Source organism: Narcine bancroftii, chromosome 9 (genome assembly GCF_036971445.1).
Source record: "Narcine bancroftii isolate sNarBan1 chromosome 9, sNarBan1.hap1, whole genome shotgun sequence".
Classification (NCBI taxonomy): domain Eukaryota; kingdom Metazoa; phylum Chordata; class Chondrichthyes; order Torpediniformes; family Narcinidae; genus Narcine; species Narcine bancroftii.
The window spans coordinates 105,215,246-105,242,018 of NC_091477.1; the positions used below are offsets into that span (position 1 = coordinate 105,215,246).

The 26,773-nt window shown below is 37.0% G+C and overlaps 1 protein-coding gene across 10 annotated transcripts in view; it reads left to right on the plus strand.

Annotated features, from left to right (window-relative positions):
- Positions 1-21,718, plus strand: part of eif4e2 (eukaryotic translation initiation factor 4E family member 2) — a 36,642-nt gene extending 14,924 nt beyond the window's left edge. For 2 of the 10 annotated variants that reach the window (XM_069897157.1, XM_069897154.1), the window contains 5 exons: positions 3,321-3,473; positions 9,053-9,189; positions 11,870-11,909; positions 11,966-12,106; positions 21,677-21,718. In XM_069897157.1, coding sequence (XP_069753258.1) covers positions 3,321-3,473; positions 9,053-9,189; positions 11,870-11,909; positions 11,966-12,103 — 468 coding nt within the window. In that variant the 3' untranslated portion in view covers positions 12,104-12,106; positions 21,677-21,718. Of the gene's footprint in view, positions 1-3,320; positions 3,474-9,052; positions 9,190-9,494; positions 10,295-11,869; positions 11,910-11,965; positions 12,107-18,226; positions 18,422-21,676 lie in introns of those variants that run through there. The other 8 variants (XR_011344263.1, XR_011344264.1, XR_011344265.1 and 5 more) reach the window with 8 other exon arrangements.
- Positions 21,719-26,773: the final 5,055 nt, after the last annotated feature.

Consider the following 26,773-nt stretch of genomic DNA (forward strand, 5'->3'; position numbering starts at 1 on the left):
GAAATTTCTTAGCTGTTTCCACATTAGCATTATCCGTCTCATCAGTCACTTTGACAATATGCAAATTCATACGAGCCCTAAACCAACCGATCCCCCCCATGATTCACTATTTCCTGTTTTACATTTCTTAACTTTAATGTTCACACCAGGACTTTTAGCTGCCTTCTGAATTATCATAACTCTAAGCATTATGTAGCAGAGTCAATATTTTTTTTCTATATCACTAAATCCAGATTTTATTGGTACCAAGTCTTTCGCAAGTTGTTCATTCTTTGTCCTGCATTATTTTGTTAACAGTGAATGGGGCTACATTCTAAATTCAGGACATGTTAATGTTTGTCTGATTTCACATCATATCGCTCAATCAAGATTTCTCTCTAGCCTGATCGTACGATATTTCTTACGACCCTTTGGGCATAATAGTGAAAACAAAAGTTAAAGAAAATTACTCCAATTTACTAAGCAGCTACATCAAGGAATTTCCCAACAGATTGTGACCCAAATGTATGCTCTGTCCAGGTGGTCACGAAGAGTTCCAGCTTATGTGTATGATTCTGTAAAAATTTGCACAAGTCAAGCATAATGGAAAGTTTCAAAGCATTTTTAGTGAGAGAAAGAAAATTTTGCTTTGCTGACGTCTTTATAAAACTGCTTATTTTCAAAGTTTTGGTGATGGAGCTTGAGGCGGAAGGAAGATAGGATTTACAGAGGTAATTGAAAGCGAAGGAGTGAGCAACTTACAGCTGAACAAAAGGCAAATTAATAAAAGCCTGAGCCAGAGCGATGATAACAGGGTTATTTTGAAGATTGAAGAATCCAATAAAAATGTTGTCATTGGATTCGGAGTCAGCAGCGTAAGCATGGGTGATGTGTAGCTGAAGTGATACAGGAGAGTGCAGAAGCAAGAATGGTTTGGATAAATTTAATTTCTAAAATGACTGGCATAATGGGATTAAGAACATTGTGGGTGAAGGAAAACTCTATGGATGGAAGTAGTTTTAACAATCTGGTAAAAATAACGAATGATTTTGGTGTGGTATGTTTTGGAAATGCTCAGCAGATCAGGCAGCTTTTGTGAAAAACAAAACGGGGTTAACATTTAGGTAAAGGACCCTTTGTCAGAAAGAGAAAACAAGATATTATTTAGTACAGAGAGATGATTAGAACAAGAGGAGAAAAAGATAAAACTTGAGATGCCAATGAATTTGTTGGCGTGTCAAAGCATGGGCATAAATTATTATGAGTAAGTTCTCAATGAATAGTAGAAATGAGCTAAAAGGTAGGGATCGATAATGAGGGAAGTGTTTGTAATGGCAATTAAATATTATACAACATTAAATGTATTAAATTCATGTTGGCACCCATCCTCAAGATGTTGTGTCAAAGAGTAGACATTACTAGTTTCAGGCAGGAGTTTAGTCTCAAAAATATTACGGTGTAATGAAGAATGCGATATTTGTGCATCTGTGCTACAAAAAGTGAGGTAAGCTGTAATTTTAGTTGCAAGGGTATGGATACTCCCCGACTTGCAACCTATGTGACTTGCATCCATCCGCTCATACAACCAAAATATTTTGTAAAAATATAAAGGATACATGGCAGATAAGAGCCAATATGTGTAGATTTACCTTGTTAGTTGGTGTCCCGGGGTCCTTAGGTTGGGCGACGCCATCTTGATTCCTGTGCTCATGCACAAGTCTTTGGTTGGTGCATGCATGAGAGTTAAAGACACAAATTCAATATCTTTAGGACGCTTAACTCTCATGCATGTGCCAACTGAACTCCAATATGCAAACCCACTGCACATGCGCCAACTGAAGATTCATGCATGTGCACAGGAATGAAGATGGCTGCGCCCAGCCTACAGGCTCCAGGACACTGACTAACAAGGTAAATATGGACCAGAATGTGGAAAGATTCACCAAGATTGATTGACAAATTTAGGAATTTAAGTTGTTATTGTCAAATCTATGATGAAAAAAAGATTTGATTAAGAAGTTTGCTTTAAGACTTTGGTACTTCATGCATGCAAAATTCCAACTTGCGTCCATTTCAAGATATGACTGATTCTTTGGTCCCAATTGTGGTCATAAGTTGGGGAGTACCTGTATTTTGTTGTTTTTGCCAGATGTGTAGACTCTGGAAATCTAATCCTAAATATGTGCTCAAGAAGTCATGTTGAAGCTATTGCTGCTTGACTGTTTAAACCTTAAAGTAGCAAACCTTAAAGTAACATTTTTCCCAGTGTTATGAGCCCAGAGGGCTCCAAAACCCAGCAGTGATAGGAATCACCAAGACAAATGGTTACTTAAACAAAAATTACTTTTAATTTTCTTTAAACATTATAACAAGATCAATCTTTAACTTAACCTAACTTAATCACCTTCTAATTCAAAGTGTGTATGTATGTAATGTGTAAATGTTTAGGAAAGTATTTTGTTTCACAATTCAATCATTCACTTCTCACTTCTCCAAGTTCACTGGTATCAGGCAATTCTTATACTGTGCACAGAGTTTGACATTTATGAATCTCCACCAGGCTCTGGTGCTTGAAGTTAAATGGTTACTGCTCAGGAAGGTTCTTGTTTGAGAGAGATATTTGTTGCTCATTGGACACACACAAACTGATTTCCTTCAATCAATCACTTCAATGTCTTGCTGAAGAAACTTGCCCCATCATGGGTTTCCAAATGATAACCTCTTCTTCCAGGTCACCACAGAGTTCCTCTTGTTTCCCTTATTTCAGGAGAAATACTCTAGCCAGCCATTTCCTCTTGTAAGGACTACAAGGGTTTTGAACAGACTGAACTCAGATCTCACAACCCATCTTCAAAATGGGGACTTTCAAAAAGCCTGCCAACTTCCATTCTGCAGCCTTAACTTCTACTGTAGAACTGACTTCTCTCTCTCTCTCTCTCTCTCTCAGAAGAATCCTGTTTATTCTTTCCTCTCATGGTTGTAAAAGCCGAAACCTCTCCCAAGGCTCCAATCCTTGAAAGATCTTATCAGCACTTGAGCCTAGACATTTCCATTTGCACCTGCTTTGAAAATTCTTTCCAAAGCAGTTCCATTATCTTTTCCAAAGCCAACCGGAGCCTGAATGTCTGGCTTCAGCAAAGCTCCTGCATTTTCAATGAGATGTCTTTTTTGAAGTGTAACTCTGTTTGTGAAGTGACCTTCACTAAACCCCCCACAATCTATCTCTTTTAAAGACATATATAATATAACCCATAACACCAGTCACAGCAGAGTTCATGGGTGAGTGGCAAAAATAAATGGATGGTATGTTAATGCTTTAGATGCTTTGTTTATCTTTCCAGGATGAAGCCAATAAAAATGGTGGAAAATGGATTATCCGTTTGCGAAAAGGACTAGCATCACGCTGCTGGGAAAATTTAATTTTGGCAATGTTGGGGGAGCAGTTCATGGTTGGTGAGGAGATATGTGGAGCAGTTGTTTCGGTTCGATTTCAGGTATTTCTCTGCAGGAAAATTGTTTGATTTTATTTTAAGCCTAATTACTATTTCTCAACAGTAATTATGCTTTATAAACCAAAATAGTGATGTATATTGTAAATGTTTGCATGCCTTGTAAGGTTTTTAAATTGATGAACCCATATTGAGATTGATTAATATTTAACAATACTAAACTGTTTCCTGGTGTTAACAACTATCTATCAATCAGAATAGGAAATTGCAAGTAATATAAAGTAAGACAAATTTGATCTTCCTAATTACTGTTTGAATGATCAACTGCATTATCGGCAAAATGTTGGAAAGGTGTTGTTAAGTATGGTACCAAGCTGTAGCAAGTATGCAGCCATTATTCAAGAAGGTTGCTAGGAATAAGTAAGCACTTACAAACTGTGAATGTAATGTAAATGGTAGGGAACTGATTGGAATAAAACTCCAGGGAACAAGATTAATCTGGCACTAGGATGCTCAGCGTAGCTTTACTCAGGGGAATCTAGTCAAAATAATGTGGGTGAATTTTCCAGAAACAACATAAAGTCTGTCAGTGAGAATTGTTGTTGTAATCTATATAAACTTCATTTAAGTTTTTGGCAAGGTCCTATATGGAAGATTGATCCAAAAGGTAAAAGCCCATAGGACCCAGGGCAATTTAGAAAATTGCCTCCAAAATCAGGATGGTCATAAGCAGAGAGCAATGGTCCAGGATTGTTTTTGATATTGGAAGCCTGTGACCAAAGGTGCTCTGTAGGGATTGGAGGTAGGACCTTTGCTGTTTGCTGTTAATAATCTGGATGTCAATGCAGCAGGGGTACTTGTAAATTTGCAGGAAGTGTTGGATATAGTGAGGAAGGCAGTGATAAGTTGCTAAAGTGATCAGAGCAATGACAGATGGAATTTAATACAAAAAAAAATGATATTATGCAATTTGGAAGGATTAATAAGTCCAGAATTCAAGCAGTGAATACCACTAGGAATTTCTGAGAAACAGAGGGGCCTTGATGTATATGTTCTAGAATTTATAAAGACAATAGTACAAGTAGATATGGCGATAAATTGATGGCACAACTATCTTAAGCTGGAATGTTGTGTGCAATTTTTGTCACCACCTTATAGGGAAGATGTGATTGCACTGGAGGGGGTTGAGCTCCAAGAAAATTAATATGATGGCAGCCTCCCTGAGTTCCCCCATTGCGCAGGAGGAGAAATACACTGATCTATCCTCGCCTGACATGACTAAAAGCTTAGGAAATAGTAGGAAAACAATACGAATCTTCCTTGTTGCATTACTTCACTTCCAACAACCTCTCTTCAGTATTGAAGTTGATGGATGAACAAAGCAAGTGGGAAAGTTTAACATTATGGAAACGATTTTTGTTCTAATAAAATGTTTTCAGGCTCATACGCAAAAGTGCTGGAGAAACTCAGCAAGTCACATAGCAAATGTTTAAGACCTGAGCCCTTCATCAAGGTAATGGTGAATAAACATTTTCAGGCATCAAATTATGGTATGCAGACAGCACTTTTGTTTTGAAACAGAACTCAAAATCACCAATGATTCTTTGGCAAAAGGGTGGGGCTTGAAAATTGACATCTGAAAAACAAAGGTACTCTACCTCCCTGCACGCCACTGCTATCTCTCCACAGCACTCCTCCAACCTCCCAATCACACCCTTTTTACTTTCTCTAAAAGGGAGCCACCTCATACCTACAGCAAAACTTAATCTCTGCCTCTAATACACCACCGATGCTTTTAGCCAATCAAGGAAATGAAAACATTTAAAGGTCAATTCTTCCAACTGAGCACTCCGTTCATAGTCCAATGATCATGGGGAACACTGATGTTGACAACCAAGAGAGCCCTGGATAAATCTTAAATTCTGTAAAACTTCTATGTAGTCTATACATACCAACATCAGAGGCCATTTCAGGTCATCATCTCCAGACTGATCAGATTTGATCAGCAAGCTACATTAAATGCATGTTACCTGTTCATACTTTTCGAACATAGAACATTACAATACAGTACCAGCCCTTCAGCCCATGATGTTGTGCCAACCTATATAAACATACAGGTGCTCCTTGACTTACGATGGGGTTGTGTTCTGATAAGCCCATTGTAAGTAGAAAAATCATGTCAAAAAAGATACAGTACCACACCTTAGCCTAGTGAACCTTAAACATGCTCAGATCACTTGCCATAGCCTTACAGCTTGGAAAATTGATCTAAAACAAAGCCTATTTTATCATCAATTGTTGAATATCTTTTATTCCACACTGAAAAACTATTTTTAATCATAAAATATAATGATAACAACCAATCTAACTTCAAAAAAATTATAAGACGGACCATCGTAAGTATAGGAGCATCTGTACTTAAAAAAAACCGAAACCTTCCCTATCTCATAACCCTCTATTTTTCTTTCATCCTTGTGCCTGCTTAAGTCTTTTAAATGCCTCCATTGTAAAAGCCTCCATGGCTACCCCTTGCCATGCATTCCAGGCACCCACTAATCTCTGTGTTTTTAAAAAAAAATTTATCCCTAACATCTCCCCTAAATTTTCCTCTCCTCACTTTGCTACTCTCGGCCCAGGCTAAAGGTGCTGGCTGTCCAACCTATCTATGCCTCTCATAATCTTGTAGACCTCTATTATTCATCACTTGCAATACCTCATTGTTCCTATATTTCCCATTTCAACCTCCTACCCAAGATGTACAAAACTAATTGTCACAGCAGACCAATCGTTTCTGTGTGCTCCTGCCCCACTGAACTAATATCCACTCCCTCAACTCTGTTTTGTCCCCTCTGGTCCAGTCCCTCCCTACTTATACCCAGGATACTTCATATGCCCTCCATCACTCCCAGGACGAGGTCTTCCATGCCAGATCATTAGACATGTCCTTCTTCAAACAATGTGACATCTTTTTCCCATCTTCTTTGCTGTAACATGCTCTATCTCTCTTCCCTTTTCCCTCTATCTCCTTTCACAGAGCCAATATCAATTCTCATCTTTCCTCTTATCATATTCAATTAACACTTTTTGTCTATTGGTCTGTACTCCTCCCCCTCTCATTCTTCTTTCTTCTCCCTTTCTTTCCCCAGCCTTTAATTCAGACGCCTGTCTTTTTTCACCCATACCTTGAGGAAGGGCTCAAGCCCAAAATGTTGGTAATATATCTTTAGTTCCTACGGACACTGTGAGACCTATTGAGTTCATCCAGCAATTATGTGTTTTAATCTTTATTAAGTCACTTCTCATCCATCTTTGGTCCAGAGAAAATCCCTACCCCAACCTTCCGCATAGAACACATTCTCCAAATCAGGCAATGTCCTCATAATTCTCCTCTGTTCCCTCTCCATAGCTTCCACATCCTTCCTGTAATCAGGTGACCAGAACTGAACACAATATTCCATGTATGAACTAACCAGTGTTTTATTGACTCTTGAACTCCATCCCCTGACTAATTAAGGCCAGCATACTTAAGCCTTTTTAACTACCCTATCAATCTGCATAGTAACCTTGAGGGATCTATGGATTTGGACCCCATGGTTAAGAATCTTTCACACTGTTAAGAATCCTGCCATTAGCCATGCACTCTGCCTTCAAGTTTAACCTTCCAATATGCATCACTTCACACTCCATCTGCCACTTTTCCCCTCAACTCTGCATCCTGTCTATATCTTGTGAAACAATAAAGTCTGCAAATGCTGTGATTTTGTAGTAAAAATACAGAAATCCTGGAAGAACTCAGCCAGTCTCACAGAGTCCATAGGAGTTAAAGATATATTATTGACGTTTTGGGCCTGAGTCCATCCTCAAGGTAGGAGTGAAAAAAGAGAGATAGGCATCTGAATTCAAAAGCTAAGGAAAAAGGGAACAATGGGAGGGGAAGGAATGAAGACCAACCGACTAAAGATGTTAAATAGATAAGAGGACAGGAGAGTGGAAAGTTGAGAATTGATTTTTGGCTCTGTGAAAGGAAAAGGAAAGAGAGTGACAGAATTAGAGAACAGGAGACATAGATAAAAATAAGAAGGGGAGGCCTAAGCAGGAGAGGTCAGCGTCAATGTCATCCATTTGGAGGGTACCTAGGCAGAATATGAGGTGTTGTTTCTCCAATTTGCAAATGGTCTCAATCTCATAGTGCATGAGACAATGGACAGACATGTCAGCAAGGGAATGGAGTAGGTAATTGAAGTCACTGGCCACTGGGAGATCCATGCTACTGTGGAATTCAGAGTTGAGATGCTTAATGAAGCAATCTCCCAGTCTGCATCCAGTCTTTCCAATGCAGAGGAGACCACAACAGGAGCCTGCAGATTCACAAGTAAAGTGTTGCCACACTTAGAAGGACTGTTTGGGACCCCAAATGATGGTTAGAAGGGAGGTGTGGATGCAAATGGAGCATCATCTGCAGGCAGGTGCCAAGGGAGTGATTAGTAGGGAGGGAGGAGTGGATGAGGGAGTTGCAGAGGGAGCAATCCCTGTGGAAGGCAGAGAGGGAAGGAGAGGAGAATGTGGTGGGGTCACATTGTAGGTGGAAGAAATGGTGGAGGATGATATGTTGGACTATAGAAGGGGCAAGGGGAATCCTGTTCTTATTTCATGTGGGGACAGAGGGAGCCAAGGCAGATGCATGGGTAGTGGAGGATATGCAAATGAGGCCCGAGTTGATGGTGGAAGAGGAGAAGCCATTTTCTTTGAAGGAGGTGGATGTCTCTAATGATCTGGCATGGAAGACCTCTTCCTGGGAGCAGATGTGATGAAGATGGAGGAATTTAGAGAAAGGAATGAAATCCTTACTGGGGACACTGTGTGAAGAGGTGTAGTTGAGGTAGCTGTGGGAGTTGATGGGTTTGTAGAAGATGTCTGTCGAGAGTTTGTCCCTCAAGATGGAGGCAGAGAGATCAAGAAAAGGGAGAATATTGCTCGAGATGGACCAAGCAAATTTGAAGTCTGGGTGGAAGTTGGGAGCAAAGTGGATAAAGTTGACGTAACCTTTGATCAACTTCTACATTATCCCCAACACCTCCAAACTTACTACTGAATCCTTCTACATATGTATCCAGGTCATTTATAAAAATCACAAAGAGCAGAACAAATCCCTACAAAATTCCACTTGTCACTGGCCTCCAGGGGAATATGTTCCAACCACTACTACCCTCTGCTTTCTGCAGACCAATTGTCAAACCAATTCTGAATACACGTAGCCAAGGTTCCATGGATCCCATACCTCACGACTTTCTAGATGAGCCTACCATGGTGGACCTTGTCAATGCATTATTAAAATCCATATAGACCACATCTACCACTCTACCTTCATCATTTTCTTTTATTACCTCCTCAAAAAACTCAATTAGGCTTGTGAGGCACGGCCTACTGTTCACAAAGCCACGCTGACTACCCCAGCTGTGGTTCGATGTTCACTCCTGCAATGAAAATTTCGATCCTTTATTTTATTAATGGTGCTTTATAAAGGTAAATTTCTGCTTGTTTGGATTCAGATGGTTATATGCAGCTTGACACTGTTGCCAATGAGAGATTGCCAGAACTCACTCAGAATTCTCTTTTATGTTTAGGAAGATATTATTTCAATATGGAATAAAACTGCTAGTGACCAAGCTACAACAGCACGCATACGAGACACATTGCGACGTGTTCTAAATTTACCACCTAATACCATAATGGAATACAAGACTCACACTGACAGTATCAAGTGAGTATTCTCTGTTAACAAAATTGCTTGATGCTAATTGGATGTTGACTTCAAAATTTTAAATGTAATTGCACAAAAATACTCAAATTGGATCATTTGCTGAAAGAAAAAAGCAAATAACAAAAAGGAACTCAGTATTGCACATTCATATCAGTGGGGTCTGAAACTGAGATGGTAAAATGAACAGATTTAACAGACACGCATTGATGTTTTCATTCTTCTGTTCACTCCACATTTCTTCAATCAAACCGATGGAGTGGTTTCATTTTCTTGTGTGTCATCCATTTCTAATTGCCAACCTGAAGAATATGAGGTGCAAAAATAACCACGTGTGTTGCTTTGAATGTCATTTTTAATCTGTCTTCTGGTCTTCTTGTAAGTAAACTACCAGCGAAAAATATATTTTGAATCATTGAATAGAAGCTTAAATATATTATGAACATAGTAGTTAGGATGTTTTGAATGTAGTTCTGGATGGTACAAATTCGGTGAAATGATGTCAGAAAAAAACTTGAGTAAAGCTGAAAGGACAAGCAGTATTTGGAAGGAGAATTTCATGATCCTAATTGGCTTCATGATGGAAAACAGCCTCAATTTAAAAAAAAACTGCAACTAACTTGGTACGAATGCTCTCTTACTCTAGAAATCATGGAACCATTTATGGGGAAATGGAAAAATGTTGTCAGTAAAGGATAACCATGTCCTATAACTGGGCTAAAGCATATTATTGTTTCATAGCTAAAATGATTGTACATTGTGGCTTTTGCATGATTAGCAAATATGTTGCTGGTGCTCACAGCCCAAAATGGACATTGTATCACCCAATAATCATGTACTTTATATTAAATGTTAGAAGAAACCAAAACTGAAAGAGATAAAAAGCTTGGTTGATCGTGGACAGTACAAATACATATACCCACTCCTAAGTTTGAAAGTAATATTTTATTATTTCCTTTCTGAGAGTTTCCCTCTATATCACCCAAAAACACTGGCTGTACTTGGTTCAACCCAATTAGCTCCTATAATAGGCAAAGATTAATAATATATGAAATGTTTGAATTGGATTTATGCCAAAATTGATAAAAATAATGAGAACAAGCCTATCATTATTTGTCTTCATTACTTCATGAAACTGATAACAATAATAAGATATTCACATGTGATTTAACAAGAAAATCCCAAATTTGGTATCGATGATTCTGTACACCATACCATGTGCGATGAATGTAGTTTAATAGTGTTCAAATGTCAATTTTTGATCTTGGCAAAGTTCTCTCACTAGAATGTAGCATGAAAATCTTGTATTTAATTACATGAGGGCTATGAGCAGGGCCATAAGCTATCATTGTTGCTTGCCATAAAATCTGGTCTTATACGAAGCTAATTTTGTCTTTGTGTATTGTATTTTCTTTATTTCAATCTTTAAAAATGAAGGAGACTTAAATAATTAGTTTATTATTTTTGATATTTTATTCAAATCTTTCTTGCACTCTTCTCAATGTTTAAAAAAAATGTTTCCTGTCTAAGATTCTTCATTGTGCTTAGCTGCTCACCCAACGATATCAATGCAGCCGCTAATGGCAGCCGCCTTATAAAAAGAAGTAATTCTTAGCACAGAGTTCACGAGATCTGTGTTGGGAAATGTTTCAAGTCAGCATGAAACACCATTGCTTCAATGCAAATTTTAAGCCACAAGCTTTTATGGCTTTCCCATTCTATCACCCTTGATGATCCTGAGGATGACTGATTTTTAACATTGTTACCGTGTTTTTGGTGAGCCATGAAAGCATCTTTGATAACTTCCCTTTCACACAGTTGTGAAATGATATTGAATAATTTGTTTATTTAAACAATTGGCTTAAAATGGCATTTGTATAGAAATTTTTTTGTCAATTGTATCATCTAGATAATTGTTCGAAAATAAGAATATCTGAACTTCATCCACTTTTTAAACATTTCATGGAATTAGAGAATACCGATTCAAGATTGCTTTTCTTTGAGGTTCTAATGCTATTGAGATGCTCAGAATAAATCAATTTTTAATTATTTTGGAACCTTCAAATGCTGGTCAGAAACACTTCAATTGATAATCAAAAAACATTGTGAAGTTTTATTAATTTTTCAAATTGTTATTGTGCCAATTTTTTAAACTTGATGTTTTGGGAATCATACATGTACTTGATTGCTTCCTGGTCCCTCGCTATTTACATTTACTTGTAAGATTTCACATCAGATTCTCTGTTGATTTTACATACAGTAAAGTAACATGGGCAGAATTAGTGAAACAGTGGTTTTTAAAACTAGATAACTGGGTCAAGACAAATTTTTCAGGGCTATCTTGGTTAAATGCTACCCTTTTTAGCAAATCTAATACACAACTTATTCCGCTAAAATATTTGATTGCTCTCTACTTTGTATATGATGCTAGAGTGTCTGCACTTTTCTGGCTGTACCTGTTTCCTTCTAATATATGTGTGTGTGTGTGTGTGTGTGTGTGTGTGTGTGTATTTATATAAGGCAGGTGTACAAGTAGGAACATTGGTTAATGTGAGTAGAATGCACAGGAGGGAAGTCAAAGAATATATGGCCTATTTGCTCTGTTTCAAGAATGAGCAGCTGACCGATTTAAAACTCTCCACCACTTTCCTTATGTCCACCATTTAATCTCCCTTCGTGCCAGGATCAAACCCAGATTTCGTGATGGAAGGAAGAGAAACAAAGTGAGTATGCGAATCATAGGCCTCAAGTCATTTCATTAACACTGGCCTTGACACAGGTGTGTTACTTGAAACTAGGAGAAAAATTGGAAAGCCTGAAAAACTTTGTCTCCATATTGAATACAACAAATACCTCACCACAGCTGCCAGTTGACAACAGACTCTCCAATGAGGAGCAGGTACATCCATTTCACTGATCTGTAAGTAATACGTATTTTCTTAAAAGCATTATCAACGCATTCTTTTTACATGTAACCATTACATATAGAGTATTGTATGGTATTATTTACATTTGGGATAGAAGCCCTAACCCATTTTGAAAAGGGCCATTCACCAAAGATTTTAACAATAATGTAAAGCTTTTATCCCTTGTAGCTGGTTATTTGATAGGTTTAACCATTTGAGTCCATTTTGCCATTAATAGCTGAGCTTCAGCTCAAACCTATTATCATGTCTTGAAGTAGGACATGACCCTGGAATCGTTCAGAAATTGATATCTTGAAGGCTTTCCTCTTGATTAGAATTTCAACTATAATCTCTGCAAAAATTCAATCTCTTACCTATGTCCTACAAACATTTCCCATCCTTTGTGCAGATATTTGTAGCTACCTTAAAGCATCTGAGTGCTACTACCTCAGAAGCCTCATACAGTTTCAAGTTTTAGATCTCATCTCCATAGAAATTATTTCTTGTCCTACTACAGAAATGGTCACCATGTATCTTTTGGTTATTTACCTCGTGATTCATGAGATGAACAACTTCGTTGCTGAGGTGGTATCAGGTTCTGAGCAGTTTTGTTCATTGATACCTCATATGTAATAAACTCCCATCACTTCAATCTCCACACTTTAATCTACAAGGGTTTTCTTCAGCAGTTTTCTTCAGCTCCTGAATTTGCACACCAATATTCAAATAGCTGGCATTGCAATGACCCGCACTTTATAAAAAAAATACATTCCTTAGGTGTGCCAGTCAACCAAAATTCTGAAACTTTCCATCTAAAAGCATTGCAGCTGTAAATAATACCTTCAATTTGCTGTTACATTTCAAGATCAATACCCCACAAGTATCAGGATGATTCTGAGAAAAAGCATTGGCCTCTTTTCAATGATGATGGGTTCATTTCAATCAAGATAAATGTTTTCTGCCATGGAAAGTAATCCAAATCAAATTTCTGAGATGAGAGAAGATGCAGATAAATTCTAACTTTTTAAAGGCTTTGTGGCTGCGTACTTTCAGAAACTGAATGATTCTACTTCATTATGTTACAAATATTAATCTGCCAAGAAAAAATAGCCTCAATAGATCACGCACCTTCATAGTGGTTTTGTAATAAAAGAACAATTGGATCCTAGTTGGATTTAGTCTGTTACCCTATGCTCTTTCTCATACCCCTTTCTCTCCTCCTCCACCCCCAAACATCTTTTTATTCAGGTTCCTGCCTGGTTTTGATTTTACCTGATGAAGGGCCAGACCCGAAAAGTTGGTTACCCTTTGCTTCCTGCTTGACCTGCTGAGTTTCTCCAGCACATTTATGCATTGCACTTGACCACAACGTCTGCAGACTTTTTAAACTAGAAATATTACACTTTACCATAGGTTTAGATATTTTTAATGGTATAAAATTATTTTTTCTGGTTAAAAATTGTGCTTCTTTTCAGAAGTAAATTGGTGTGTGGGCAGATTACTATTCTATCAGTAATGATTCAAAATCCATGTATGCTTGTTTTTAAAGTTTTAACTTTCTCATACATGTTCCAGTCTTTATTTTCTGGTTTATAAAGTCATAGTTTAAAGGCATTTTTTAAACTTATTTGCTGTCTGTAAGAAATCTTCAGACTGACTGGCTGCTCAGCCTGTTTCATCACTTTGTTCTGCTGGAGATCCATGACAACTGGCACCTGACATAAGGAAAGGAATCAGCCACATCATAAATAGCAAAACACTGCCTCTTAAACCATTATCTGCTTGTGAGGAACAGATACAAGGGGTTTAATTCACACTTCCTTAGTTGCAAAAATGACTAAACTTCAAAGGTACTTTATTGGATAGAAAGTTTCTTTGGATAGCCTGACGTTATTACAACTGCTTTATAAACTTAATTCTTCCACTTTCGGCATCTTCCCCATACACATTATGTTCTTGAAACTGTTGTAATGAAATCTAGCTTTGCAGTGTTATTTTAGTTTGCAAGGCCAATTAATCTCATTAGTGCTTTTTTTAAACCTCATTTTTAACCCAAGGCTTTCTCAGTAGCTCAGCTAGATATTTCAACTGAGGTTGAAATATTTGTAAAGGTTAAAACTTTGTCTTTGTGATTTGTGGTTATTTTATGACTTCCCCTTTAAGAAAGATGGTTGTTTTGTAGAGTTACTATGATGTCATATGTCGTAATATCCAAGTGTACGAGGAGATGGTTATCATTCTTCGAATAACCATGGAAGGAGATAAACTTTCTTTGAATTCATTATTATTATTCATTTATTAATCATTTATTATCATTTTAATTTGTTTATATTTGAGTATCTTTATCATTTTTATGAAGTGCGAAGCTATGAAAATGTTTACTTTTATCAATGAAAAATTAAAGCTATTTACAGCTGCAATTACAAAGTTTGGTTTATTTGGATGTATAGCAGTTAGTGCAATGCTATTGCAGTGCCAATGACCAGGGTTTGAAACCAGCACTACCTGTAAAGAGTCGATACATTCTCCCTGTGTCTATGTGTTTACTTCACGTGTTTCTCCCACCTTTAAAATGTATGGGGATTGTAGGTAAATTAGTGTATTTGGGGAGTATGGCTTGTGGGCCAGAAAGACTGTCTAAATTTAAATTCTTTGATAGCAACGAGTATTGATGGAGACATTTTATAAGATGGAAGCCATGGACTCAAATATTTTTCTTCTCTTCTGAATAGGATGGTTTTAAAGATTCAACTGGTGTTACCAGTGCTTAGCCAGCACCTCACCAGAGGTGTATGTGCTTGAGTGAGTAAAGAGAACACACAGCTTTGATTTTATTTTTTACTGAACTGAGTAGCCCAGACTTAAGAACATAAGAAATAGGACCAGGATAGGCCATCCAGTCTCTCAAGCCTGCTCCACCATTCAATGTGATCATGGCTGATTTGTTGAATGGCTCATCTCCACCCACCTGCCTTTCCCCATATCCTTTAATTCCCTTACTATGTAGAAATCTATCCAACCTTATCTTCAATATATTTCCTGAAGTTTTCTCCACTGCGTCAATGGGAAGCGAATTCCACAGATTCACCACCCTCTGAGAAAAGCAGTTTCACCTCATCTCTATCCCAAATTTATTATCTTGAGGCTTTGTCCCCTAGTTCTGGTCTCTCCTACCAATGGAAACAACATACTCAATCTTGTCTATGCTTTTCATAATTTTATGTTTCTATAAAATTGCCTCTCGTTCTTCTAAATTCCAGTGAGTACGGTTCCAGACCACTCAATCTCTCCTCATAGGCCAACCTCTTCATCCCTGGAATCAACCTGGTGAACCTTCTCTACAATGCCTCCAAAGCCAGTACATCCTTCTTCAATTATGGAGATCAGAACTGCACACAGTACTCCAGATTCAGTGTCACCAGTACCTTGTACAATTGCAGCTCCTAAATTCACTACCTCTAGCAATGAAGGCCAACATTCCATTTGCCTTCTTGATAGCCTACTGCCCCTATGAACCAACCTATTGCGATTCATGCACAAACACTCCCAAGACCCTCAGTATGCTGCCATTGAATGCTATTTAAATAATATTGTGATCTTCCATTCTTCCTTTCAAAGTGGATAACCTTACATTTGTCAACGTTCTACTCCATCTGCCAGAACCTTGCCACTTACTTAACCTGTGTATATCTCTCTGCAGATTTTCCATATCCTCTGCACAATTTGCTTTTCCACTCAATTTAGTGTCATCAATATATAGAGGTACCAATGAGAAAGGATGCAATGCTTAATCTCCTATTAGGGAACCAGACAAGGTCAGGTGACAGAAATATGTGTAGGTGAACATTTTGGGTTCAGTAACCATAATGTCATTAGTTTCAAGTTAATTATAGATATGGAACAGTCGGTCATTGAGTTGAGATTCTAAATTGGAGAAAGGCCAATTTTGTGGAAATGAGAACAGATCTAGGAAGCGTGGATTGGGATGTTGTTTTTCTGGCAAGTATGTGTTCAGTAAGTGGAAGGCCTTCAAAAGCAAAATTTTGTAAGTGCAGAGTTTGCATTGTTTCTGTCAGGATTTAAGGCAAAGTTAACAGGCATAGGGAACCTTGGTTTTCAAGGGATATTAGCAATCTGGTAAAGAGGAAGAGGGAGGTGTATAGCAGGTATAGGCAACAAGGAGCAAATGAGGTTCTAGAAGTGTGTAGAAAATGTAAGAAAATACTTAAAAGGAAATCAGGAAGGCAAAAAGAAGACATGAGGCTACTTTGGCAGAAAAAATGAAGGAAAACCCGAAGGGTTTCTACAAGTATGTTAAGAGTAAAAGGATAGCAAGGGACAAACTTGGTCGCTTAGAAGATCAGAGTGGTCATCTATGTGTGGAGCTTAACTAGATGGGGAAGATCTTAAACAGTTTTTTTTGCATCAATATTTACTCAAGAAACTGGAATGGTGTACAAGAAGTTTTGTATTTTACTCCTATCAACCCCATACATTTGGCGTTTAACGATCTGGGGAAGAGGGGACAGAGTGTAAATTTGCCGCTGATACTACATTGAGAGGAAAAGCAAATTTTGCAGAGGGTATGGAGAGTCTTCAGGGAGATAGAGATAGTTAAGTGAGTGGCAAGGTTCTGGCAGATGGAGTACAGTGTTGATAAATGTAAGGTTTTCACTTTGGATAGGAAAGTAGAAGATCAGATCATTATTTAAATGGTAGCAATTGCCACATGCTGCTGTTCGTAAGGACTTGGGAGTGCTTGAACATGAATCGCAAAAGGTTGGTTTGCACGTGCAGCAGACTATCAAGAAGACACATGGAATGTTGTCCTTCATTGGTGGAGGGATTGAACTTAAAAGCAGGGAGATTATGCTGCAATTGTACAGGGTACTGGTGAGGCAGCATCTGGTCTCCTTGCTTGAGGAACGATATACTTGTTTTGGAGGCAGTGCAGAGGAAGTTCACCAGTTTGATTCTAGAGTTGAGGGTGTTAGCCTTTGAGGAGAGATTGAATCATCTGGGACTTTACTCGTTGGAATTCAGAAGAATGAGAGGGGATCTTGTAGAAACATATAATGTTATGAAAAGTATAGGTAAAATAGAGATTAAGGTTAGGGTTTCCACTGGTAGGTGAGACTAGAACTAGGAGGACATAGCCTCAATATTCAGGGTAGTAAATTTAGGATGGAGATGAGGAGATTCTACATTTCCCAGAGAGTGCTGAATCTATGGAATTCTCTGCCCTTTGAAGCAGTGGTGGTGACCTTAGAATATATTTAAGACAAGATTGGATAGATTTTTACATAGTAGGGAAATAGGGAAAAGGCAGGTAGGAGGAGATGAGCCTGTCATCAGATCAGCCATGATCTCATTGAATGGTGGAGCAAGTTTGATGGGCCAGATGGCCTACTCCTGCTCCTATTTCTTATGTTCTTTTTTCAGATGAAGTGGTTCTCAAAGCTTATAGGAGGTATTGCTGTCCTTTTGTCAGACCGAAAGGCAGCAGGTAACTCCAGAGCCATGAGTAGCAAATTTGAGGTAATATGCTATTCATCGGAACAGTTCATCTCACAATTGATATTTCCTTTGTTATTCTGCAGATTTTTCTTCATATTAAACCTATTAAATCTAGATCTGTGGTTCTCAACCTTTTTCTTTCCACTCACATACCACTTTAAGTATTCCCTGTGCCATAGTACTCTGATTAGTAAGGGGTTGCTTAAAGTGGCATGTGAGTGAAAAGAAAAAGGTTGAAAACCACTGTTTTAACCTAATGGACTCATTATGTGCATGGTTTCATAACTCCAAAGGAAATGGGCCAATAGCCATTTTTCTCAAGCAAAATATTTCAGTAACAATTGGGGCTAGAGCAGTGATTCTCAACCTTCCCTTCTCACTCCTATACCACCTTAAGCAATCCCTTACTAATCACAGAGCACTTATGGCATAGGGATTACTTAAAGTGGTATGTGAGTGGAAAGAAAAAAGTTGAGAGCCACTAGTCTAGGTTATAATTTGAAGTAATATGTTGTGAAATATTTAATAAATCTACCAAACAAATTAGGCAATTTTCCATTTCACTCTCTAAGATTTCATTGTGCTGTTACCACTTGATGTTTGTTCTGGCAATGTAGAGATTATGTATGATACTTGATGGGATACTCACAACAAAGCAAAAAGCAATGGAACTCATACCAACAGCAATAGAAAATTGAGCTGAAGATGGTGTCTTGGGTCTACTGTAATTCATGAAGTACAGGATCATATAATTTCATCTGAACGGAACATTCGTCAAATATTTTCAAGTGGGACAAGTAATGAACTGATAAGTATGTGGAATGAAATATGTCAGGAAATATAATGGCAAATCCATCAGATTTTTTATAATATTGCGATTTGTTTTGTTTTCCAATGTCTTTTGTGACCATCAACTTTTATATCTTTATTTAGCTCTGAAAGTTTTTCAAAAATATTCAGGATGATGGGTATTTAAATCATCTTAATCATTATAAGTGATCATCAGGTGAGCTCCTATTTATTTAAGCAGGTGGCACGGTTAGTGTAGCAGTTAGTGCAAAACTATTACAGCGCCAGCGACCCGGATTTGAATCTGCCATTGCCTGTAAGAAGTCTGTGTGTTCTTCTCGTGTCTGTGTGGGTTTTCTCCAGGTTCTCTGGATTCCTCCCACCCTTCAAAAATATATGGGTATTGTAGGTTAATTGGTATATTTGTAGGGTATTGGTTCATTGGTCAAAGCAAAACAAAAGTTGAAATAAATTCTTCTATTTAGCAATGAAACATTAGCCACTATTTACAAAGATGATGTTGACATAGAAAGCAAGTTTGATTTTTTTTAATGTACTTAGTACTCTGGTGACTGCAAGTGAAAGTAAATTCAGAGCAGCCAGTAGCATTTCACTTAAAATCATTACAATAATGAATTGAATTTGTGTAAATCATTTAACTTGTTGATATTTGAAATATGAATAATTAAGATTTTCCTGTAAATCCGTATCCTGTTTTTAAAGCAAAGTTCTCAATGAATTCAAAATAAGAAATCAGAACATAAAACTGGAAATGCTGAAAATCTGAAGTAAGAACAGATCACTGGAAATAAGTAGTCATGGATCTGAAACATCAGCCTAACCTCACTGTATTTTCTGTACATTTATTGGAATGAATTTTCTATTGGGTAGCTGATAGAGGACAGGAATTGTGTCATAGTTCTGGCTTCCTTGAAAATATGGCAAAGCGACAAGGTGGTCTAGTTAATGTGAAAGTAAGGCAAACACAAAAAGTATAATATATTTACTTCTGTGGCTGTTGATGTTGAGAGTTTCATAATTTATCAAATCTTAGATGGAGCAGATGTTGTTAATCTACTGTAAACACTTCTATTGTCTTCTATGGGCAGAAATTCATAATCACTGAAGATTTTTGCAATGCTTTTGTTAAGTATTGCAATCTTCCACTTTCTAAAGTATTGAGGCTTAATCTTCCATTTGTTCTCTCCTGTTTTCTGGCAGCTGTGATTGATTGGTGACCAAAAAAATGAAACTGGACTTCGTGATTTGATTTGCAAATCAATCAGATGACATGATTATTGCAGTCTTTTGTTGGCTTGTGGCAATTTTATCTGTGTTTTTCACCATATCTTGGAACGCTGACAATAAACAATTAAGTTTAATATTTGGCTTGCAATAGATTTTGTATGAGCGAACTGTGGGTCAATAATATTACATTTGATTCTGAGTTCTTTAAGGGTTAGCCTTGTGTTACCCATTTCTTTTTAGTGACTCATGTTTCCATGGCAGCAGATTGCAAGGTAACTTGTTACTTGTAAACTTCTACTCACCTTCTATGTTTTGGTTCCTACAATTTTCAAACTTCATTCATAGTATATTCATGGTATATGAGCATCATTCGCAAAGCCAACGCTGCAAATTCACAGCAATTTCCAGCTTCTCATTCTTTGCCCAATTCAATTCTTATTTGACTTTGAAAAAGGATGGATATTTAAGGAATAAAATGAAATCTGAAATTATTTTTTAAACATATTTCCAGGTACCCAAGAATAGAATGATCTTAATTACATTCATACTATGGATTTACACTTAAACAATAATTATTTGAAGATTATAATGAAAGAAATGCGAAAGTGCATGGAAATACAATTTAAAATCAGTACCATAAACATGATTGTGAACTATAAACAAAGATCGAAATCTGCACATTCAAGAACTTCAGAACATTTCCCTGTAGAGTAATCCAAAATGGAGAGAAATAGCAATAACATGCTCTGGAAAACAAATTTAAAAAAAAGGATTTCATAAAAATCACAATAATGAAACCTTTCCACATCTTAACGCCAATAAACTGGAATGATTTCTGAAGGCCATCATTTCAAGAATTCTGCCAGGCTGACACTTATCAAACTTTTGAACAGCAATAATCACAGTTCAGGAAATCTACAGGTACTTTGCAACAATATCGTGCAGTACTGATGAATATACTTAAGAATTCAAGTTGAATTTTTTTTTAATTTCTGCAACTTATTGGCAATTGTTCCTTGCAGACTTATCATTACTTTGGCCCAGCTACATTAAGAGGTAAATTTGTCACAATTTTAGTAAACCATCAGAAAGTTGAAAAAGCTATTATTCAATAGTTGTATTATCCAACATTTAAATAAGCCAAATTAAAAACATAATTGTACTGTTAAATCTGTCATTAAACGTTAGATTAAATGCACAACATAAACTCTAATTGTGTTTCCATAAAATAAATTTTCTTAGGTTTAAAAATGAAATGAAAGAGCTAAGACGACAGCAGTCCTCTGAACATTTAAAAATTAATGTGCAATTTAATCTTAAACCGATAAAAGGTAGTAGGACCAATACCACTAGATTAGTAATGTTAGGGGACAGCGGTAGACCAGTAATCCAAAAGCCTGAAGTCATGATGAAATTGCACCTCAGCAGCTGGATTCCATTATGCAAGTGTCTTGCTCTATTATTGCTACATAGGTAGTTTTAACATCTTCATGCAATAGTTTTGTATATAATATTGGTTAGATAATTCTACATGGAAATTTGAAACTTTATTTATAATCAGCTTGATTCTGAAGGATTCATTCAGTTTTATAGTCTGGCATGGCATGTTACTAACTTCTAATAGTAACACTCTAGAATAAGGTGTGATTTTGATTTGTAGATGACTATTGTTCAAAATTTACAGTATAGTTAAATTATCATTTTGTCAACTTGTAATACTGCGAATGGAAGAAATTATGTTATCAAGAAAATCTTCAAGTAGCAATTACATTTAATTAATGTTCTGTAATTTCTAAACAACCTAAATAATAGATGTCAAATATTTGAAAATTTCATATTTTAACCATTTAAAAACTCCATGCATTTCAAATACTTGTTAATACTTGTAATTAAAATCTCACAGATTTAATTCCATGCCTTACTAATGCCTGAATATTTGTAATTTAGTAGTTTATATGTGTAATAAAAATCTCATACAGAGATATAATTGCAAAGTGTAGCATAATGTGTTCTTTATTCTTCCTTCGCAGAGACAATTCAAGCTTTCGAAATACAAAAATCACTTTATGAGATCTGCATTGCACTCATTTGTTTATTTGGAAGGTATGGCATGCTTTATTCTAAAGAAATTAACACAATTTTGAAAAAATACAAATAGGACAGTGTTTCGTGTTAATCCCTGACAATGGGATATTGTTATTTCAGGGAAGAATTACTCTATTTTTGGTTATTTTCTCAGAAAAAAATAGCATATTTTTAAAGTCAGAATGGGACTGTTATGTAATGTATACTGCTTCAATGCATTTCTGCTACCTTAGTTTTAATAATTGTGAATATTGTAAATGTTGTTTTGTGAATATATTGTGGTAGACTTAAAATCATTTAGTCTGTTGGCTATAAATAAATGGTTTTGCCCAATTTCTGACATTCCATTGTCATTGATCTTTATCATTTATTTTCACTTTTTACTTTAATTTTAATGAAAAAAATACTACAACTTTTTTTTCATGGAGTTTATGTTTAGATCAGAAAGAATATTGCATTATTTATCTGTCTTGTGCTATTTTCCAATAAAGAACACTTTATGACTGAAATCTGTGTTGTGTATTAAATCTGACCCTTCTCTTTGTTTTGAATTAACAAATTGTCTTGGGTAAACTTATACCTCTCATTTTGTTCGTTTTAGATTGGTCACAGTGTTTGAGCTACCAAAAGAAAATAGACACACACACCGAGAGCAGTTCAGTTTATACAAATGTTTATTACAAATTTAAAAGCTGATTTCAAACTACAATATACAAACCCTTCCCAACTATACTTATCAACGCCTGGACTGGTCCCAACTGCCGAAGTGAGGCAACAACTGCACACTTTTTAGTAGGTTGTCAGGGCGCCAGTAGCAGCTTCTCCACCTCCCCCGACCGGGACGTTGGCTGGACTCTAGAAGTTCTTCTTGCTGAGAGATTTTGCCACCTCTCGGAGAGTCTCAAACTTCAGCAGCGGGACCATGGCTTATATTACCCAAAAACTGCTTACCCAAGCACCTATTCCCAGCACAGCAAGAAAGATAAGCGAGCAAGCTAGCATGCTCAGCTTCAATCGAATAACATAATTTTCAGCTTATCACTTTGAATACAATGGTTTATTTTGCATCAAGTCTAGGCCTCTGACAGTCTGTGACCAAAACAAGCAGGAAGATTAAATGTTCTTGGTACACAGGTGTCCTTTCGTCAGATAACTGCATCTCTGGCCCCTCGGTGGAATTTAGCTTATGTCTGCTGATTCTAAAACACAAGCAGGTTCTCAGCCTTGCAAAACCAAAGGCTGCAAAAGTGAAAAACACAGTTAGAATCTTCCATTACATTCCACCCCTTGGTCACAGGCTGTCAGACACGAGACTAAACAAGCATAAGAGTACAAAAAGAGCGTAAAAGAGAAACTAAAACTACAATAATCACAAAAACAAGCAATAATGCGAGCAACCAACGGAGAATAGTGTGGCCCAATCCACAAACAAAATATAGGAACCAAGACTGGCAATAGCATATTAAATATAAGCTGCAGTTGAGGCGGGCCAATGGCAATTTTTCTCAAGCAAAATATTTCAGTAAGAATTGGGTCTAGAGCAGTGGTTCTCAGCCTTCCCTTTCCACTCATATCCCACCTTAAGCAATCCCTTACTAATCACTTATGGCCGAGGGATTACTTAAAGTGGAATGTGAGTTTAGGGGGTTAGTTTGAAAACTATTATTCTACATCCTTGTGGAATCCTTAAAACCTACCCACAGAACGCATACTGGTTCTTCCTCATTTATTTGTCATATTCTCAAAGAGCTTCAGCAGATTAGTCAACTTGATTTTCCTTTCTAGGCATTCTGTTACTGCATTTTTCATCATTTTCCCTTCTTCAGTGTTTGGCTAACAGTTCTGTTTCCTTCTTTCCTAGGATCATTCTTGCCATCCTTTATTCTGTAAGAAATGTACCTGACTTTTTGAACTTTGGATAGTGATTGTCAGAATCAGAATTTATTGTCATGAACAAGTCACAAAACAGGTCATTTTGAGGCAGAATTGCAGTGCAAACATTCAAATAAACTGCTTTAAATGACAATAGTGAATAAAAAGTCAAGGCAATGTCTTTGGTTCACTCATCTGATGGCAGCAGGGAAGAAGCTGTCCTTGTGCCGCCGAGTGCTCATCTTCAGGCTCCTGTACCTTTTTCCAGATGATGGCAGAGTGAAGAGAGCAAAGTCTGGGCGGTGGGGGTCCTTGAGGATAGAGGCTGCTTTCTTAAGAGATCACCTCTTGTAAATATCCCCAATGAAGTGTGGTGTCCGTGATGTCGCAGGCCGAGTTAACAACCCTCTGGAGTTTTTCCTTGTCTTGAGCATTGGCACCTCCAGACCAGGCAATGATGTAACCAGCCAGCATCCTCTCCAAGAACAGCTGTAGATGATTTTGAGAGTCATTGGTGACAAATCTATCTCACACTTGAATGTCTGACCCCGAGGACAATGGAGGCTCAGTTACTGAATATACATATTTATCACATGATTTTTAGATATTAAGGAATTCAAAGGACATTGGAAAGTGGCTCTGAGGTAAAAGATCATTGGTCATTTTGATGCATGGTGGAGCAGGCATGAAGAATAAAAATCCTCCTGTTGCTTCTATTTCTTATGTTAATGAAGCTTGAATGTATTCTGTGATAGACGTGTTTTTTTCTCTCTTAGTTAATGTATATAAACTGTTTCTTTTATTCATCATGTTGCAGCCTCGCAGTTGTTCGCATCCTTTCTGCATTGGTCCATACAGAAGAGAATTGCAAAGTATTTGTTAATTTCTTTATTATGTTTTTTTGACAGCCTTTTCAAATTGACAAACCCATCATGTCGATCACTACAGCTTACATTTCCCAGACAGTTTTGTTCTGTTTCCAAATGACTGAGTTTTTCCAATTCTCTGGACACATTATCTAAATCTATAGAAGCTTTATCTCTACTACTTAGTACTAATATGCATACTATAAAAAATGAACCTGGCTTCTCTCTCAGATTTCTTTTCTAAATTATTCATTAAATCAATAATGCTAATACTATAAAAGCTCCAGAATTCAGTACCTTTGGGGATTGGTCGATGTTGGATAATTGTATTTTCTAGTTGCTTGAGACTTATTCTTACAATGCCTAACTAATATGCCTACATTGAGAATAAACAGTTTAAAAGACAAAAAATACTAAACGTCATGCCAAGCCTCCGCAAACTCCTGAGGAAGTAGAGGTGCTAATGTGCTTTCTTCACGATGCCATTGGTGTGTTGGGTCCAGGAAAAATCCTCTGAGATAGTGATTCCCAAGAACCTAAATTTCCTCACCCTCTCCACCTCTGATTCTCCAATGATCACCGGATTGTACACCTCTGGCTTTTCCTTCCTGAAGTCAATAATTAGCTCCTTAGTTTTGGTGACATTGAATGCCAGGTTGTTGTTGGCACATCATTACCCAAGTTTTCAATCTCCCTCCTGTGTGCTGACTCATCTCCCTTTATACAACCCGCGACTGTGGTACCATTGGCAAATTTGTAGATGGTGTTACTGTCGAACTTTCTTGAATATATAAACCTTAAAGCATTTTACTTTATTTTCAATCACATTCTTTGAAATCATTTAACAGTCGCTGCATCCACAGCCTCCACAGAGCTGCTCAAAAGACGTACAATAATATTATAGATAGTTAATCCCCTCCTCCTCCAAGTTTACAGATAGAGCCTCTGACCGGGGTGACTCTTACTAAGCAGGGATAAGGAGACACTTTGAGAGAGTCATCGAAACTGCAAGCTCATCATCCTGGGTGCTGCCATTGGTATTTCACACAATTTTATTCAAACAGCTGCTATGAGCAAAGTGCGACCATGGAACTCAGCTGACTGAATATTTGCTTCCATCATTAGAAAATATTTACAATTTTAAAGTTGCATATTTTCCCTATTATTTTATTCATATTTATTTTAATTTTAAAATGTTTTTTCCTCAATTTTTTGCCAGTTGCTTGAATTCCAGTTACCAGTGGTTTTGCTGTATATTTTATTTGTTTATTTCAAATCAAAATAAAATCCTTTATGGTTGATTTTTGCATCTGACTGAAAGGATTCTCTCATTTTCATTAACTATTACAATTTTTGAAGAAATTTTTAGTTTCCAATGTCTGGTCAGTAATCCAGTTTTTTTTTAAAAAACAAAGTATATTAACAGTAGCATTACCGTTTGTGGCAGAGAATGTTCTAGAGGAATAGGAGAGATTTTGAAGTTCAGATCCTTGTAAATAGCATGTCATGCTGATATTTAAAAAAAATTTTAGACACAAACTAAGATAACAGACCCTTTCGGCCCACAAGCCCATGCCACCCAATTACACTCAATTGACCAACAACACCTGTACACTTTTGAATGGTGGGAGGAAACTGGAGCCTCAGGGAAAACCCACGCAGACATGGGAAGAACATATAAACTTCTTATAGACAGCACGGGATTCGAATCCCGGTCCTTATCATTGGTCCTGTAACAGTGTTACGCTAATTGTGCCGCCCAATAATTTAATATGTGGGAAGGATTTGCTTCTAATTAATTAAATGTCTTTAACAATTAAAATTGAATCAGATTTATAAATTTCAAGGAAGGAAAATCACCTTTGAATTTGGATTCATATTGATTGGTACTGTATATACAAATCAAATGTAGGAAGATCCTCAATGTGTATAAAGAATAGCATAGAATGTCTAACGTAGAAGCACCCCATTCTGTCATCCACTCCACTCTAGCCACTCTCAAACATTCCCATTCGGATAATTGCTATTCCTTTTTGTCACCTCTGCCCTGTATGCAATTTATTTCAACCAATCTAAGGCAAATTCCGCATTTTCCTTGATTTAAAAAAGAGCTTCCTTTTGACTTCCCTTTGTGATTTCATTGTGATCCTCTTATACTGAGGATCTTGTTTTTCTTTTCCTCATGAATGAAAATGTGTTTAGCAACTGTATCTTTAAAGCTTTTCAGACAAAATCTCTGCCTCTTCACGATTCTTTGTCTTGCGGGTACAAACTTGAAGTAATTATGTCATTTTCGTAAACCTT